Source organism: Oncorhynchus masou, chromosome 5, assembly GCF_036934945.1.
Source record: "Oncorhynchus masou masou isolate Uvic2021 chromosome 5, UVic_Omas_1.1, whole genome shotgun sequence".
NCBI lineage: Eukaryota > Metazoa > Chordata > Actinopteri > Salmoniformes > Salmonidae > Oncorhynchus > Oncorhynchus masou.
Genome location: NC_088216.1, coordinates 69897952 through 69916159, shown reverse-complemented (window position 1 = coordinate 69916159; position 18208 = coordinate 69897952). Strand labels below are relative to the sequence as shown.

The 18208-nt window shown below is 43.1% G+C and overlaps 1 protein-coding gene across 1 annotated transcript; it reads left to right on the top strand.

Annotated features, from left to right (window-relative positions):
• Positions 1-6184: 6184 nt before the first annotated feature.
• On the top strand, positions 6185-16553 carry LOC135540165 (RNA-binding protein 38-like). Its single transcript, XM_064966594.1, has 4 exons — positions 6185-6660; positions 9172-9310; positions 11264-11318; positions 14883-16553. The coding sequence occupies exons 1-4, from the start codon at positions 6448-6450 to the stop codon at positions 15205-15207; spliced, it is 732 nt and encodes a 243-aa protein (XP_064822666.1). The 5' UTR covers positions 6185-6447; the 3' UTR covers positions 15208-16553.
• Positions 16554-18208: the final 1655 nt, after the last annotated feature.

Genomic DNA, 18208 nt, shown 5'->3' with positions numbered 1-18208 from the left:
CTGCTGTGTCAGCAACAGCTAATTTGGATCCTAATAAAACACAACAACAAAAATACTAGAACCCAACGTTTCATTACCCTCTCCACGCCATCTTTTCATAAATCCATGTGATTTTCATTATGTCAATTATTCATAGGAGTCAATAGGCTGTACCATGCTCCTGTAGTAATTAGAGGTGCTATAAATATACTGGCAAAGTCATGTTTTATTCAGGGGTAAAGGTGGTGACCCACACTCAGTCCAATTGTACTTGCCCTGGCATGTTCTCCGGACCCTAGTCAGCCCTAACTGATGTTTGTTCCTCTGTACAATCAATTATATCATAATGGAGTCAGGATTCTCTCATTGGTACAGCTGTAGAACCTTTTGAGGACCTGAGGACCCATGACAAATCTTTTTAGTCTCCTGAGGGGGAACAAGTTTTGTCGTGCACTCTTCACAACTGTCTTGCTGTTGCTTGAACCATGTTAGTTTGTTGGACACCAAGGAACTTGAAGCTCTCAACCTTCTCCACTACAGTCCCGTCGATGAGAATGGTGGTGTTCTCGGTCCTCCTTTTCCTGTTGTCCAGAATCATCTCCTTTGTCTTTGTCTTGTTGTCCTGGCACCACACGGCCAGGTCTCTGACCTCCCTATAGGCTGTCTAGTCGTTGTCGTGATCAGGCCTACCACTGTTGTTTCATTGGAAAACTTAATGATGGTGTTGGAGTGGTGCCTGGCCATGCAGTTATGAGTGAACAGGGAGTACAGGAGGGGACTCTGCACACACCCCTGAGGGGCCCCCATGTTGAGGATCAGCAACGGTTCTCAATTACGTAGCCCCCTTTCACCCTACATTGGTATGAGAAGTCTGATGGCACTATTGTTTAATAAGAGCGACTGCTAAGTGAACTGAATGTATATTTAAAAATGAACAGTTCCAAAGCATGCTGAGTATTATTCTAATTAGTTCAGTCCTGAAATAAAGACAATAATAATATCCAATGTGCTTTGCATTTCATTTTGGTGTGTCCATTTTCACATACAGTACCAGTCAAAATTTTGGACGCACCTACTCATTCAAAGGTTTTTCTTTATTTTTACTATTTTCTACATTTCAGAATAAAAGTGAAGACATCAAATCAATGAAATAACGCATATGGAATAATGTAGTAACCAAAAAAGCGTTAGACAAATCAAAATATATTTTACATTTGAGATTCTTCAAAGTAGCCACCCTTTGCCTTGGACACTATTTGCATTCTCTCAACCAGCTTCATGAGGTAGTCACCTGGAATGCATTTCAATTAACAGGTGTGCCTTGTTAAGTTAATTTGTGGAATTTCTTTCCTTTTTAATGCGTTTGAGCCAATCAGTTGTGTTGTGACAATGTAGAGTTGGTATACAGAAGATATCCCTATTTGGTAAAAACCAAGTCCATATTATGGCAAGAACTGCTCAAATATGCAAAGATAAACAACAGTCCATCAATACTTTAAGACATGAAGGTCAGTCAATCCGGAAAATTTCTTCAAGTGCAGTCGCAAACGCCATCAAGCGCTATGATGAAACTGGCTCTCATGAGGACCGCCACCAATAATAAGAAGAAACTTGATTGAGCCAAGAAACACAAGCAATGGACATTAAACTGGTGGAAATCTGTCCTTTGTTCTGATTAGACCAAGTGTGAGATGTTTGGTTCCAACCGCTGTGTCTTTGTGAGATGCAGAATATGTGAACAGAGGATCTCCACATGTGTGGTTCCCACCATGAAGCATGGAGGAGGAGGTGTGATGGTGTGGGGGTGCTTTGTTGGTGAAACTGTCAGTGATTTATTTAGAATTCAAGGCACACTTAACCAGCATTGCTACCACAGCATTCTGCAGCGATACGCCATCCCATCTGGTTTGCGCTAAGTGGGACTATCATTTGTTTTTCAAAAGGACAATGACCCAACAAACCTTCAGGCTGTGTAAGGGCTGTTTGACCAAGAAGGAGAGTGATTGAGTGCTGCATCAAATTACCTATCCTCCACAATCACCCAACCTCAACCCAATTGAGATTATTTGGGATGAGTTGGACCGCAGAGTGAAGCAAAAGCACCTTCAAGACTAATGAAAAAGCATTCCAGGTGATCTGGTTGAGTGAATACCAAGAGTCTCCACAATCACCCAACCTCAACCCAATTGAGATTATTTGGGATGAGTTGGACCGCAGAGTGAAGCAAAAGCACCTTCAAGACTAATGGAAAAGCATTCCAGGTGATCTGGTTGAGTGAATACCAAGAGTGTGCAAAGCCATTATCAAGGCAAAGGGTGGCTACTTTGAAGAATCTAAAATAGAATATACATTTGTTTAAAACTTTTTTGGTTACTACATCATTCCATATGTGTTATTTCATAGTTTTGATGTCTTCACTATTATTCTACAATGTAGAAAATAACAACAACATATAACATTCATAGCAAGTAAAACGTTTAGGTAACCTTTACTGAGAATGTTGCTGCGGTCTGGGCCGGCTACTTGCAAATATATTTTTGTATTTAATTGTTTTTATAAAAATATTTTAACTATATGAATTACAAAATATAAGTATTTTGTCATTTATTTTGATACATTGATCTTTGTAGTACCTGCAGTCGCACATGATGCAGGTACAGTGCATGTGTGGGAATCTGACAGTCTGTCGTTGGTGGCTGACCTCCAGTAAGTAGTAGTTCAAACAAAGGATATATTAGACATTTCTTCACTTCTACCACTCAATACAATAAAACACATGTATAACCGTCACCAGTCTTCATTTTCGCTGCATTGAATTACAGATCACTCTTTATGTTTGACGTTTGCTAGCTAGCTACAGTAACATCAACCAGTGTTTGCAGCTGTTTGAATTCGAGTCAATGAGAGAAGCCAGCAATGCAATGTAGTGTTCCTTAGCTCGCAAGGTAACAGAGTGTTCGTGTCTACCATCTGAAAGGCACTCAGTGCATGTAGCTAACATGAGGTTAATCCAGTCAATCGCACCATAGCAATTTTGTTTTATGTTGGCAGGGTTCACATACACAATAGCTGAATTTGCAGAGCTAGCGATCAAACCGATGGACAGATAGGCAGGGACAAACTGGCAGAGACAGAGAGTCTCAGGTAAGTTTGTTGAGTCTTTGTTTGGCAACATTATGAAAGGTTCTCTCTTTTTTAGACTTGTAAAATATGGACATAATTGGACAATGCCATGGATACCCCCACTCTCAACTTAACCTGGTGACTGAACCAAGATTTGTTTAAGGAAATTGTATTGCTGTTGTGATGAATTGTGTAGTTTTGGGTACCGGTAGTTAGGAGTATGGCAAACATCTTGTTTATTTTCTAGGAGACAGAGTGTGAGTCAGTGAGGGTGGTGTACCCTGAGCTGAACATAGATTCTCTTTCAGTGCAGTTGCCTCTCTTTCGCAACAAATACCCCTGTAGCAGCAGTGGAGAGGCAGCAGAGGTCAGGAGGCTTCCAGTGGAGGTGCGGGGTTTGTTTGACCAAGTTGAGGTGCTGATCAGAATTTTGTTTGTGGTGCCAGTGTCTTCATGTGAGGCTGAGATGAGTTTCAGTGCACTCCGCAGGTTAAAGACTTGGCTACAGGCTAGTATGGGCCAAGAGAGACTGAACGGCGTAGTTGTCTGTAATGTACATAAACTCAGTCTGCACAGTCTAAAGAGGGAAAATATCTGCCAGCAATTTGTTGTATCCATTGAAACCCGCAAACATATGTTCGGATCTTTTGTTCATTTGTTCAGTAGTGTGTATAGCAGTGGTTCTCAACTTTTTTGTGGTACTGGAACCCTACATATTTTGAGGCAAGGCAGGCAAGGTTTTGAGTGGTCCTCAGGGACCCCCACCCCCTCTATATTATATGTAAAGTTACTGGAAACCTTGTCGTACTGAATACGTTCATTACACTTTTTTATTTCACAGACCCCTTGCAATTACACCAGGGACCCCTGTTTGAGAACACCTGCTGTATAGTAAGATATTTGTTATTTTGTTTAGTCATTTTCAGTTTTTAGTACATGACGGTACACTTACTAATGATTTATTTTATGTTATTTTATTTAAAATTGCTTAATTTGTGTGACATACTTGTCCATAGCTGTTGTTTGAAGTGTTGAGACCCTGACTGAACAATAAATAAGTATTTTAGAAGGATATTTTGGTTGATTTATTTGTGTTATTCACTGAAGTAGTTATTTCGCTTTTAGAACTGTACTCATTTTGATCTTTTTGTTCTTGTAAAGCTATTGTAACAGACTCAGGAAAGTGGTACATATTTAATGACTAGATACATGTATCAGAAAAAGTACAATAATAAGGTCAATTCAATACTGAGAGCAACTTTGTGATGGTTCTCAATGGAGATTATTTTAGATGAGATCTCACCATGTTCATTGTATTTACGAAAACTGCACCCATGCACTATTTCGCAACAAAGCATCATTCCCTCATGTTGCCAAACATACCCTTGTAAAACTGACCATCCTACCAATCCTCGACTTTGGCGATGTCATTTACAAAATAGCCTCAAATACCCTACTCAAAAAATTGGATGCAGTCTCTCACAATGCCATCCGTTTTGTCACCAAAGCCCCATATACTACCCACCATTGCGACCTGTACGCTCTCGTTGGCTGGCCCTCGCTTCATACTCGTCGCCAAACCCACTGGCTCCATGTCATCTACAAGACCCTGCTAGGTAAAGTCCCCCCTTATCTCAGCTCGCTGGCCACCATAGCATCACCCACCTGTAGCAGGTATATCTCTTGGTCACCCCCAAAACCAATTCTTTCTTTGGCCGCCTCTCCTTCCAGTTCTCTGCTGCCAATGACTGGAACAAACTACAAAAATCTCTGAAACTGGAAACACTTATCTCCCTCACTATCTTTAAGCACCAGCTGTCAGAGCAGCTCACAGATTACTGCACCCGTACATAGCCCACCTATAATTTAGCCCAAACAACTACATCTTTCCCTACTGTATTTATTTTATTTATTTATTTATTTAGCTCCTTTGCACCCCATTATTTTAATTTCTACTTTGCACATTCTTCCACTGCAAATCTACCATTCCAGTGTTTTACTTGCTATATTGTATTTACTTTGCCACCATGGCCTTTTTTTGCCTTTACCTCCCTTATCTCACCTTATTTGCTCACATCGTATATAAACTTGTTTCTACTGTATTATTGACTGTATGTTTGTTTTACTCCATGTGTAACTCTGTGTCGTTGTATGTGTCAAACTGCTTTGCTTTATCTTGGCCAGGTCGCAATTGTAAATGAGAACTTGTTCTCAACTTGCCTACCTGGTTAAATAAAGGTGAAATAAAAAATAAAATAAATCACAGTGTACAGTACCATTGCCACCTACTGGCTTTTCTTGGTATTACTGGTTGTAAATACAAATACATGCGTACATACTGGACTGATAAGGAACACTGCTATAAATATTAGTAGTAGTAGTATTATAATGATTTAAACATTTGAACAAATTGGGACAACCCTTCAGTTAACTACTATCAATTATCCAGTAGTAGTAATTATGATTCCTCAATATACATTTAACATATTATAACGTAGGCTATGTGTTACAGCACTACTTTTGGTGTCCCCCTCAGGAATTGCTCTTGAGAGAAATTCATGCAATTGTCCCCTCCAAAGTTGATATCAGATTTTTGCGACCTAACTGGGGATTGCCCAAGCAATGAATATGTGGCATTTATGACTATATGAAAAGTATCTAGATTCGAGAATGACACGAGGAACTGTTATACTGTGTGTACATAATGCATGTGTTTCAGCAAGCCTATTGTTGAGCGTTTAAAATCATTATCACATGCGCCACGTAATTATAGAAAATGTCACCATTGTTTCAAATTGAAGGTATGTTACAGCCGAGTTAAAGGCCTAGTTGTTTCTTTATTATTACGATAGTGATACAATGTCACATGTGACTACTGTACAGTAGTGACTTGTCTTTGTGTAGTAAAGGACAAAAGCAGGTGCAGGAAGAACGCGTGGGGTCGGGCGAATGGGAGGGCTTGACTACATGAGAAAAAAATGTCATCCTGAATCATTGCCTATAGGCCAGAAATATAAAATGGGCGTGATCAGGCTTGGCGAGTATAAAATCTCTCCCGGATTTTTTTTTCCAGTAGCGGCAAGTGAAGCAAACAAGTTAAAGGTGTATAAGAACAGAGTGTATAATTGCAAGCAATGTACTGAAATATAGATGTAACAAGAAGTTAAAAGACTGAATCACGGAAGGAGAAACAAGCGAGAACAGACGCCTGTTGCCTATTTGAAGACATCGCTTGAACCGAACAGCTGCGTAGTCATTTAATGCTGGACAAATATCAATAGTTGGTTAACCAACTACCTTTTAACTGTTCACTAGTCTTTAGCCAATTTTTTTACCCGCTCGCCAATGCTTTTGCATCAGTTCATGAACGGAGGCCTGGAAGTGATGCATTCTACAGCAATTCAAAAAGACACTACTTTTACAAAAATTTTCGTTGGTGGTTTGCCCTACCACACTAACGATGCTTCCTTGAGAATGTATTTTGAGGCCTTCGGCGATATCGACGAGGCGGTGGTGATAACGGACAGACAGACGGGAAAATCCAGAGGATATGGCTTTGTAAGTAACATTCTGACACTTGTCGGTAATGCAATTAGCCTACATCTTGCAGTGGCAGCACGTGCTTCTTACCAATGCATTAATTTGAGAATAATTCTCAATAGGCAGCCCTAGAAATTGAGTTGCCTATAATATTAATGGTTGGTATAGCCTACTATTTGTTTTCTGTGCTGTTGTCTCTGGGCACATGCACGCCACGTTTCCTCCCACCACCAAGTTGTTCCATGTAACTGACTTATTTGTCTAGAGGAAAACAAGAATACTTGATGCTGCGCCAAGTGTCTTTTTAATTAGAAATATTGCATGCAGAATAAAATGCTGTCGCCAAAGTTGCGTATTGCGGTCATTTACACGCATGTCAAATGATTCCTTTCCTATAATGTGCTGCTTAAACACATGCAGTATTATTTTTTGCCTTGCTGACTGTATCACAGCTTTAATCAGGATGAGGGATCACATTAGTTGACGGATAAGATATCCCCACATGTCTAATGTCCCTCTGCCTACCCCCGAACGAACACACCACATGCTGTCTCCCCACCAACCCCTCAGCGCTGGCCCATGAACGACCTAGCCTTTATCACTTATGAGCGCGGCAAGGGCACTCACGGAAGTGCGAGCTGCTGTCCTCGCTTGCTTTATATGGTGATTTTGGCGCGGTAGGGACTCTCCAAGACCCTCCTCCCATTGTAAAGAACCGAAGCACTCAGGCTTTACAAGTGGTGTTTATAGAATCATAACTGCTGTTGGAGTCGTTCTTTTGTATCCCAAGATGGATTGCTGTTCACTGCCTGAGTGCAGATCCCGAACCATGACACACACCTCACCTTGTTGTGGTAGTAACTGTCAGATGGAAGTTTGATGCACTTCCCCCCTCCAGTGTGTCAACGTTCCCTATTTTATTTGACCTTTATTTAACCAGGTAGGCTAGTTGAGAATAAGTTTACAACTGCGACCTGGCCAAGATAAAGCAAAGCAGTTCGACACATACAACAACAGTTACACATGGAATAAACAAACATACAGTAGAAGTCTATATACAGTGTGTGCAAATGAGGTAAGATAAGGGAGGTAAGGCAATAAATAGGCCATGGTGGCAAAGTAATTACAATATAGCAATTAAGCACTGGAGTGATAGATGTGCAAGTAGAGATGATGGGGTGCAATGGCACAAGAGAAATAAATACAGTATGGGGATGAGGTAGTTGTATGGGCTATTTACAAATGGGCTATGTATAAGTGGTGCAGTGATCTGTGAGCTGCTCTGACAGCTGGTGCTTAAAGCTAGTGAGGGAGATATGAGTCTCCAGCTTCAATCACCACAGAGGGGTTTTATCGCCATAAATGGTTCTAGTAACTTTGTTTTATAAATCTTCAGCTCCTCACGAAATTCAGAATGTCTGCCAGGTTTTTTTAACGACCCTCTGGTAATCAGCCATTGCAAGCAGGAAAGATTAACAAAGTATGTATGATGCAGATAAAAAGAAACCCACCTTCTCATAGTTACAATGAACAGGAACAGCAGAAATGCAAATATTTACCACAAATTTGGAGAGGTGAATCAACATTTAACAGGCCAAAGATGGAATGGAAAACTGGTGTCTCTAATAGAGGCTGTGTTTACTCCTCATCCAGTTGAAAACTGTAAGACAATGGTACTCTGTTTACACATCAGCGGTGGCCAAAAAAAACAGTGGGTCTCAGTCATAAACGGTTACTGCTGCTGAGTCTGGTGTTTCAGGTCTGACTGGCTCAGGCATGAGGGTGTTCCAGGTTGGGAAAGAGGTGTTTGCCACCTTGCATGCAGCAGAGGGCAGTTGCGGTTTCCCAACAGGGCTAACTTGACAATCCTGTTGCTCACTGCTTCAGTAGCAGGAGGAGAAAAATGGCTCCAAAGCCAGGCTTACCTTTAAACACACTCCAAAGGTGGATTAGTAGACCCCCTTCAATAGAGTTGCAGTGTCAACACAGCCTCAATGCTCATGTGTGTTCACAACGCATGGCCTGGAGTGGGCTTAGAACGTCTTCTCTAGTCTAAAGAGGTATGCTTCCCTCAACAGGCTAGAATAGATCTATAACTCAGATAAAACCCAAATATGTAGTCATCTGAGATCTTGAATTGGCAGAAGACCAAAATAATCAAAGCAGACTGATGCTGTCTAATGCCTTCAAAGGAGAGGAAGGGAGGGGTAGATTCTAACAATCTCCTTATTCTCTATTGCCTAATTGGATAAGCCCTTAATCATTACTGATTCATATTTCAGCAGACTTCTCTGACTGAGCTGCTGACCAAGTGTTCTGTGTCTTTTCTAAGTGATAATCACTGTGCTTTGTGTGCAGTTTCCTCTGTTCAGAAAGGGAAATTTAAGCGGTGGAAGGTGGACAGGGAGATTTCTGTGATGGCAGACCAGTAGGGGTTGTTCTGCTTATAGGGTTAGCGTGGCCCTAATCTTGAAATACTTTTTCATAGCTTGGATGCCATATATGTATATGTGTCTGTGATTGTGTCAGGTGACAATGCTAGATCAGGGAGCAGCAGAGAGGGCCTGTAAAGACCCCAACCCCATCATTGACGGGCGCAAGGCCAACGTAAACCTGGCTTACATAGGTGCCAAGCCCCGCGGTATGCAGATAGGTGAGCCGACCAGGGGTGAGTACAACCACCGGATACACCAACACTACACTTGTCACACACCATATTGGCATGTTTTAGGCAAATGTTTGCTGGTAAATGGTCATTCAGAAATCTCATATGCTACTCATGCCATATCGTACAGAAATGTACAAACATTTAAATTCATCTGGATTCACTTTCTTGCTCTATATACAGTTGAAGTCGGAAGTTTAATTGTAGTGATTTATTTCAGCTTTTATTTCTTTCATCACATTCCCTGTGGGTCAGAAGTGTACATGCACTCAATTAGTATTTGGTAGCATTGCCTTTAAATTGTTTAACCTGGGTCAAACATTTCGGGTTGAATTTTGGCCCATTCCTCCTGACAGAGCTGGTGTAACTGAGTCGGGTTTGTAGGCCTCCTTGCTTGCACACGCTCACAAATGTTATATGGGATTGAGGTCAGGGCGTTGTAATGGCCACTCCAATACCTTGACTTTGTTGTCCTTAAGCCATTTTGCCACAACTTTGGAAGTATGCTTGGGGTCATTTTCGATTTGGAAGACCCATTTGTGACCAAGTTATTTTCCTGACTGTCTTGATGTTGCTTCAATATATCCACGTACTTTTCCTCCCTTGTGATGCCATCTATTTTGTGAGGTGCACCAGTCCCTCCTGCAGCAAAGCACCCCCACAACATGAGGCTGCCACCCCCGTGCTTAACGGTTGGGAAGGTGTTCTTCGGCTTGCAAGCTTCCCCCTTTTTCCTCCAAACATAACTATGGTCATTATGGCCAAGCAGTTCTATTTCTGCTTCATCAGACCAGGGGACATTTCTCCAAAAAGTATGCCCTTTATTAAATTTAATTTAATTTTACATTTTACCTTTATTTTACTAGGCAAGTCAGTTGAGAACAAATTCTTATTTTCAATGACGGCCTAGGAACAGTGGGTTAACTGCCTGTTCAAGGTCAGAACGACAGATTCGTACCTTGTCAGCTCGGGGATTCGAACTTGCAACCTTTCGGTTACTAGTCTTTGTCCCCATGTGCCGTTGCAAACCGTACGTAGTCTGTCTTTTTTATTGCTGTTTTGGAGCAGTGGCTTCTTCCTAGGACTTGTTTCACTGGGGATATATATACTTTTGTACCTTTTTCTTCCAGCATCTTCACAAAGTCCTTTGCTGTTCTGGGATTGATTTGCACATTTCACACCAATGTACGTTCATCTCTAGGAGACAGAACGCGCCTCCTTCCCGAGCGGTATGATGCCTGCGTGGTCCCATGGTGTTCATACTTGCATACTATTGTATGTACAGATGAACGTGGTCCCTTCAGGCGTTTGGAAATTGCTCCCAATGATGAATTGGCCTTGTGGAGGTCTACAAATGTTTGTTTTTTTTCTGAGGTGTTGGCTGATTTCTTTTGATTTTCCCATGATGTCAAGCAAAGAGGCACTGAATTGGAAGGTAGGCCCTGAAATACATCCACAGAGACACCTCTAATAGGCTAATTGGCATCATTTGAGTCAATCAGAAGCTTTTAAAGCTATGACAATTTCCTGGAGTTTTCCAAGCTGTTTAAATGCACAGTCAAGTTAGTGTATGTAAACTTCTGACCCACTGGAATTGTGATCTAGTGAATTATAAGTGCAATAATCTGTCTAAACAATTGTTGGAAAAATTACGTGTGTCATTCACAAAGTAGATGTCCTAACTGAGTTGCCAGAACTATAGTTAACATGAAATTTGAGTGGTTGAAAAACAAGTTTTAATGACTGTTTTAATGACTCCATCCTAAGTGTATGTAAACTTCAACTGTATATATTTGGGGACTGGGTAATTTTGGGGGGAGGGGAGACACCTGTGTAATTTGCCATCTCTGCATGTGTTCTATATCATTAGCATGTTGCTTGAGTTACACACTGTTCTAGTCTCGCTGCCTCCTATGCATTGCAAATGTCTGACGGGTCGTTTTCTCGTTCTTCCAGGCATTTCCATTGGAGTTCAGCCTATTCACCCAGCGCTCATCCAGAGGCAGTATGGGTGAGTGAGTGGGCACTCTTTCTTTGTGCCCTCCATACCACAGTAATGCATCTTCTGAATTACACATACTTTGCCAAATAAAGGTCTCTTGTTTAACGTGCATGTCAGTTAACCTCTGACATGCACATCTATGTGAGCGTTCTACAGATGTTGGACAACTTCACTTTTTCATGGACATGTGACTCTCAACCCCCTCTTTAGACCCTTCAGTTTCTACCTGGTTGAGTGGGCTCTCTCACTGAGAGGCTCCAGGGCTGTGTCTGTCTGTAGAAACAGCCTCGAGGGAGGCCAGTCAGTGACGGGTGTCCAGGACATTCACTCCGCTGGGCATTTAATGGCCATGTCACTGAAATGGGTTAGACACCACTGCCCCCCACCCCTCAAGTCCGAGATTTGATTTAATTACTCTAAGCCAGAAGTCCAAGCCCTTACATGCATGTAATAATATAAGATCCTGTCCATGGACTTTGGGTCCTTAGAATCACCCCTCTGTTCATGTGCTTGTTGCTTAGTAACGGGCAGGGCAGGGCCCTGCTCTGTGGGCATGTCTAACAGGTGTTGGCTCTTATTACAGCCTTTTACACCCCCTAATCCCCTGTGATTGACTGCAGCCCCAGCGAGTGGGAGAGATCCGAGATCTATATGGGCTGGTGACAGACACAAGCTGCTCCAAGGTGGAGAGCACACGCTTGTTCTTTCAGCCTTCCGCTCAGACCCTTAAACTGCATGTGGTGGAATGGTTGGGTGTGGCTATTTGATCATAATGTAGCCCTATCAGTGGCCTACCATTAAAAATTATTTTTTAAAGTATGGAGAAAATGCATCCCCTTAATCTCTTGCATAGTTTGTTTTGTTTCAGTATGTTGCTAATATTGTGTTTATTCTATCACAATTCTCACCGTAAAAGGAAAGGTGATAGTGCTAAGGGGGAAAACTCTGAACTTCATTCAACTTTCTAATCTCGTGATTCTCTGCGCACGCTGATATTTCTTCTGCTCTGCAGTCCCAGGGAACATTAAGGGAGGCGGGGCGATGGCTTTCTCTGAAGAGGCATTGTGCTTAATGACGCTGTGCTTTCACCAGGCGCCAAACCTCCTGCAGCTTTCGCATGTTTTTTTTCTTAAAATATTCATGATTGCTTTTCTATATTATATTGTTCTTCCAGGTCAGAATTTGGGATTCCATAAGGACCTTTTTTGTAGAATTTGTTTTAACCTGTAGCCTTTTGTTCTGGTATGTGGTGAAAAATACAAGTGGAAAAATAGCCTCTGCATATGTAGGTAGGAACTACTAATTGGCAGTGGATTTATTTTCCATCAAAGTTTCCTTTTGCTGTTTTATCCAGTCGTTTTAACCTGGACAAACGTATAGCTACATTTAGCTTGACTTGATGAAGACCTTGTATTTGTTCACCATGACTTAAATGTGATGCTAGAGGAAGTCAGTCTGTCTGCTCTACCAGCCCCACCTCCCTACCATCCGCCGAGTGGTACTTGTCACACCCGCTGGCCGTCATCCAAAAAACAGCTGACCTCTGATCCCTCTGTCCCCCAGACCCCCATAGGCCCTGTGATGTCGGAGTTAGGTTAGAGCTCACTGCTCTGTTCTGCTTCCCTGTTTCATCTCTTCTCTCCCTTTTCTATCTGCTGTACTTCTCATCCTCTTTTAGTCATTTTTATTAACTTTTCTATCAAGATGATTGTAGCGTTGACCCATATTTTGTTGTACCACCTAATGTGCTTCAAGTTCAACCAGAGGTCAGAGCTAGAGTCCTGTGGCCACACTATTACAAGGCCACAGAAAGAGGCTCATCTGTATTGTAATCTGCGTATGCCTCAGTCTTGCATGGTCATCTGTCTGCGGGGGGTGTCTGAATGGTTCTTTGTGAGTAACTGACCATTAGTTGTAGACCGTGCGTATCAACCCTCTGCCACGGGCTCCTGATTCTGATTACCTTCATTTATAGCGATCATATACTTCTTGTTAGTGTATACCACTCAGCGGGCTACAGTGTCCTAACTATTCCATGCCTACCGACACAAATAAATACTTGCTATGTGAGTGGACCCAGGCAACAGACTGCTGTATCATATCAGCATAATGTCTTTAGACGTTGTGAAAAAGCTTAGCCACTAGCTTCACTCTCACATGATGGAGCCATCTCGTGCTGCGTCTCCAATATAGTATTAATGAGGAATCTGATAATGAATGAATGTTATTGTTAACCCCCACTATCCTCCCCAACCCCCTCATGGTTGCTCTGTACTCCCAGCTGAACAGTATGCCGGAGGGGGGAGTGAAGATACCCGAGGTGCAGGCTTCGTGCTGCCTTGTTTGGAGGCTCCCAGGAGGAGGGTAGCAGGCAGCTGTGACTGATCCCGCCCCTCTCTAAGGTGCCAGCAATGGCTTGAGAGTGCAGCAATGGATTGGAGTGCCAGGTTATGCTGATTAGTGCCTCTCTTTCCTATTATGGCATGGTTTGGGGTTTGCAGTGGTGACTTCTGTTGCTGTTTAATGTTCCAGTGTGGGGCTGAAGTGTGTGGTATGTGTTAAGCAGGTTGCAATTGGATTTTGTGCGTCGGTCCTGTCACCACTTACCCCTGCACTCTCCCTTTTTGCTGTGTTTGAGTTGACACCACTCAATAGTCTTCCATTGCTTCATTCCTTTGTCTTCTGTCATGGCCATTGATCTGAATGGAAACTGGTAAACACAACATGGTGGTAACCCATCCGGTCCTTTCACCCATCAGTGGCCGTGAAGTTGAAGACAAGGAAAGGAAGCCATCAGAGTATTGAAACCCAGCTGAGAAGTGTTGATTTTGTCTGCTGTGACTTCAATGTCTTGATATTCTTTCACCGAACATACTGCCTTTTCCTACCAGACTCTCCGTGTGAGAGGGGTGACAAAGTTCCCCTCGCTCTGTTTTTGGTTCATGTTTGCAGTGAGTGGAGTTTGTTCCCCTCCAGCTGCAGTATTAAGGGGGGGTCCCTAACTCTTCCTCTGCCATCAGACTGGGGAGAATGAGCTGTCCCCATACTCCATATCACTAGTACGAGAGGGCTTTGAGCACAGCACACCCAACTGGCTAGCAACCTGCCTTGATAGGCCCTCTACCACTGATATCCAATGTAACTTCCGCACAAAACAGGAACCACAACTCTGCTACTGTCATCACACTTCCTGTGTGTGTACTCAGCGAGTGAAGCGCAGCAGCTGTTAAAACACTTGATGTCTGGGCTTGAAAACCTGCTAGTAACGGCTTTCTCCCCCCCTCCCCACTCTCTCTGGGGGCCCTACCTAACAGGTTCTGTCGGTTTTCAACTGATGAGAGGTGTTGATCTCTTCTCACTACCTCGTGCTTTGTCACGTTTCGTGGGTGGTGTGGAATCTGGCTAGTGTCTTGCCCACCACCACTACTGTGGATACACAGCACAACTCTAATGTATATTTAAGACCTGCTAACCCTACCGGAGAATGTAAATGACAGAATCCAGTCCTTGGCTTTATTTGCTCCTGTTCATTGTGTTTTCCAGTATGTAACTTGTGTCCTGTTTGTTTTCTAGGTTGGCCCAGCAGTATGTGTACCCCCAGGCCTACCTTCAGCCCAGCCTGGTGCTCCCTTCTCAGGTGTCCTCCTCCGTCAGCTCCCCCTACCTGGACTACAGTGCTGCTTACACCCAGTACGCCCAGGCTGCATTCGAGCATTACCCCTACGCCGCCTCCCCAGGGTTCCTGGGCTACGGCTACACTCCCAGCCCTGCCACCGCCCCCTCCCAGGCCTCCGCCCCAGCCACTATTCACCAGACCCTCCCCACAGGGGCAGGCCCAGCACCCGCCTTCCTGCAGTACGCCCCCCAGCAGCACGTTCAGCCAGACCGCATGCAGTGAGGAGAGGCAGGATGCAAGGAGTCCTATAGGCCTGGGGCGTCACCCTGGACTGCCCATGCCACAGCCAGGGCTTTCAGGGAATGGGCTGAGGGACTATTGCATGGTACCATCAGGATGAGCCCCCTCATGGGTCTTGGGAGGGTTTTGATGACCGGATGGGAGGCTAGAATTAAACGTGCGGTCACTGAGGGCTTCCAGATGCAGACACTTGATTTTTTTTTATTTTTTATTATTGTCTATCTTTATTGTATCAGTGTTAGTATCTTATCAATGTAATTATTATATTTTGTTTCAACAAAAAAATGCTACATACTTGTATTTGAAGAGAGCGAAGGGGGGGCTTACCTGGACCTTGACCCCTCACCCCCCTCGTCTTTGCCAGGGCATGGGTTAAGTGAAGGCACTGCTACTTGGATACATAGTGGTTGGGCATTGGGTGAGAGGCACAGTGCCAACTGTTTCCATCCACACCAGAGGCGAGGACTCAGCTGTCTGATACATCCCCAGTGTTACTGGTCTGACACCATGGGTGGTCGTGGTTCTCTGGGTCTTTCAGAGGTCATCAAGGACTAAATGGAGAGTGGAGATTCTGGGATCCCCCCCCCCCCCTTCTCTGAGACTGTGAAATTGTTAAGTCAGGACTACATTTCTTTTTTATTAAAGAGGCCTTAACTCCTGTTTATACAACACTTCCTTTTAACCCCTTAACTCAGAGCTAACAGGGAGAGTCCTTACTCATTTTCACATGGCCTGGGCTCTTCATATTTATACCAGACGCTCTTGTAGTCTATTGGCTCACTTTGACTTGATTATTGGAGACCGAAGTAGATAGTCATATGCAGGAAGTGGGAGGAGGGGTCAAAGAGCATTGGGTGTTGATGTGCAAGGTAGCTGATACCCACTACCTGTTTATTTTGTCTAACTGTTCATCGAAGATTGTCAAATGTTGATCTCTCAAAGGACATTCATGTACAGTATTTTTAAATGTTTCCATTATCAAGTACATTTATTATACTATATTTATGTTTAGGTATTTATAGGAAATTCTAAGTTAATCATTTTTTGTAACTTGGTCTAAATAGTTGCAGCACTGAAGTCCTATAACTTGGTAAGTGTATGTGCAAATCCACAAATGTGTCTATTCATTTGATGGACATTTTTTGTTTTCCATTTTTCCTGGGAACCCATTGGGTTTTCCTGTATGCACAACTCTAGCTGCTTTAGTTTCTCCGGCTGCAGGCTGGGATCAGACTCTGTTACTTTCAGAAACATGTCATTTCCAGTCCCTTCAAAGAAGCCATACCAAAAAAAATCTTGAAATAAAGAATTTGTATTTATAAAAAAAAGTTTACTCCTTTCCTGATCTACTGAGATTTACTTGCAACATTTTCAAACTTGATAGCTTCATGAAGAGCAGAACATTTACAAATACTTTGCCATATTCTCACCATAGAAATATAAAGAAATTGGGTTCTTAATCTCTAGGGGGGCTCCTTTAGTCACTTCCAATGTGTACAAAGAGCTTCAAACTAGCTCCTTTTGGGGTGAGGGGGTTCAGTAGCTAATGTGTGTGACGTGTTTGTTATCCCAGTTCTGTGCTGTCTGCTTTGGTGGGGGTCAGGAGCAGGAGGCACATGCTTTATCAGCCCACAACACTACAACATGCCAGGGGCACGGGGTGTTCCCAGACCCAACACACACACTGTTGCTGGGGAGATGAGAAACTTGGAACTGTAGAACCAGAAGGGGAGGGATGTGGTTAAAAGCACTATCTGTCAAAAGGTTTACTTGTTTGGTTTCTGCATATCGTGAGGCCTCAACACGGTGTTTTATTGTACCCGCAGACTAAAGTACAAGGTTGTGACGCAGCACTGGCATGGCTTATGAAGGTATATCTGAGGAAGGACCATGTGTATATTTAAAGTGTGCGGAGGGATACCAGATGGCTTTCTTGCAGTATGCTGGACATTTTAACAGTACTGGTTCATACATATTTAAATAAGCAATCTTCAGTAATGGAATAGATGTCTCAGAGGTTACAGTTAAATTGTTGAATCAGGTGTTTATGGCCAGTGTGTGGTCTGAGGTGACATTACTGTGTTGGAGAGCACTGAGTTAGTGCTGTGAATGTATGTATGCATGTCTCATTGTTTTCCCTGCTCTCCCTATCTCCTACCAATCATCTGGCTCCCTCACTCTCCTCACAGTTTCTTGTCTCTCTCCATTTTCATTCTCAGCCTTCGAACTCTCCATCTCTCTCCCTCCCCTCTATCTCTCCTTCCTATTGCCTCTGTTTTTCCTCATCACACTGGTTCTTATCTTACACTCTCCGTCTCATTCTTACCCTTCCTCTTTCACCTTCTCACTGTCTCTCACTGAATCATAAGGGGAGAACAGAGCCAAGTGTCAGGTTGATGAACAAGGTCATACAGGCCCAGAGGAGCATGTTTTGCTGAGTCACCACCAGGCCTCAGATACACACACATTCTACAGTGCAGGCTGCTCTGCACACTCAAATCTAACTCCACATTCTCTAATCTGAGTCGTGCTCTGACGTCAAGGGATTCCTCAGTCCTGTCAGCCCCCAGCTACACTTTCATCATACCTCCAAATTAAAAGACTTTCTCCACTTGGCTCAGTCACTTCACCCCTCTTGGTTTCACTGTGTTGATCTTTCATGTTGAGGTGAATTTCCACAACATCCCTCAAGACACCTTTTATAACTCTCTGTGATGCCTCTTGCAAGTTTTCTTGAGGGGAAAACTGAAAACTAGCTGTTATTGCCAGAGGTTTGGTCTATTAACTAATTCACGGCGAAAACTCCATCCCACCAAAACAGGCTGAAATTTCAGGCGGCCTTTTCAAACAGCTCTTATACTCGAAGGGCATTATCATAGTGTTCACAATTTCACAGTATTATTCCAACCTCAGTGTGAAAATATAAAACACAGGAAAATCAAGTTTTTGACTGGGCTTTTAAGAGTCAGAGATGTACACTGTG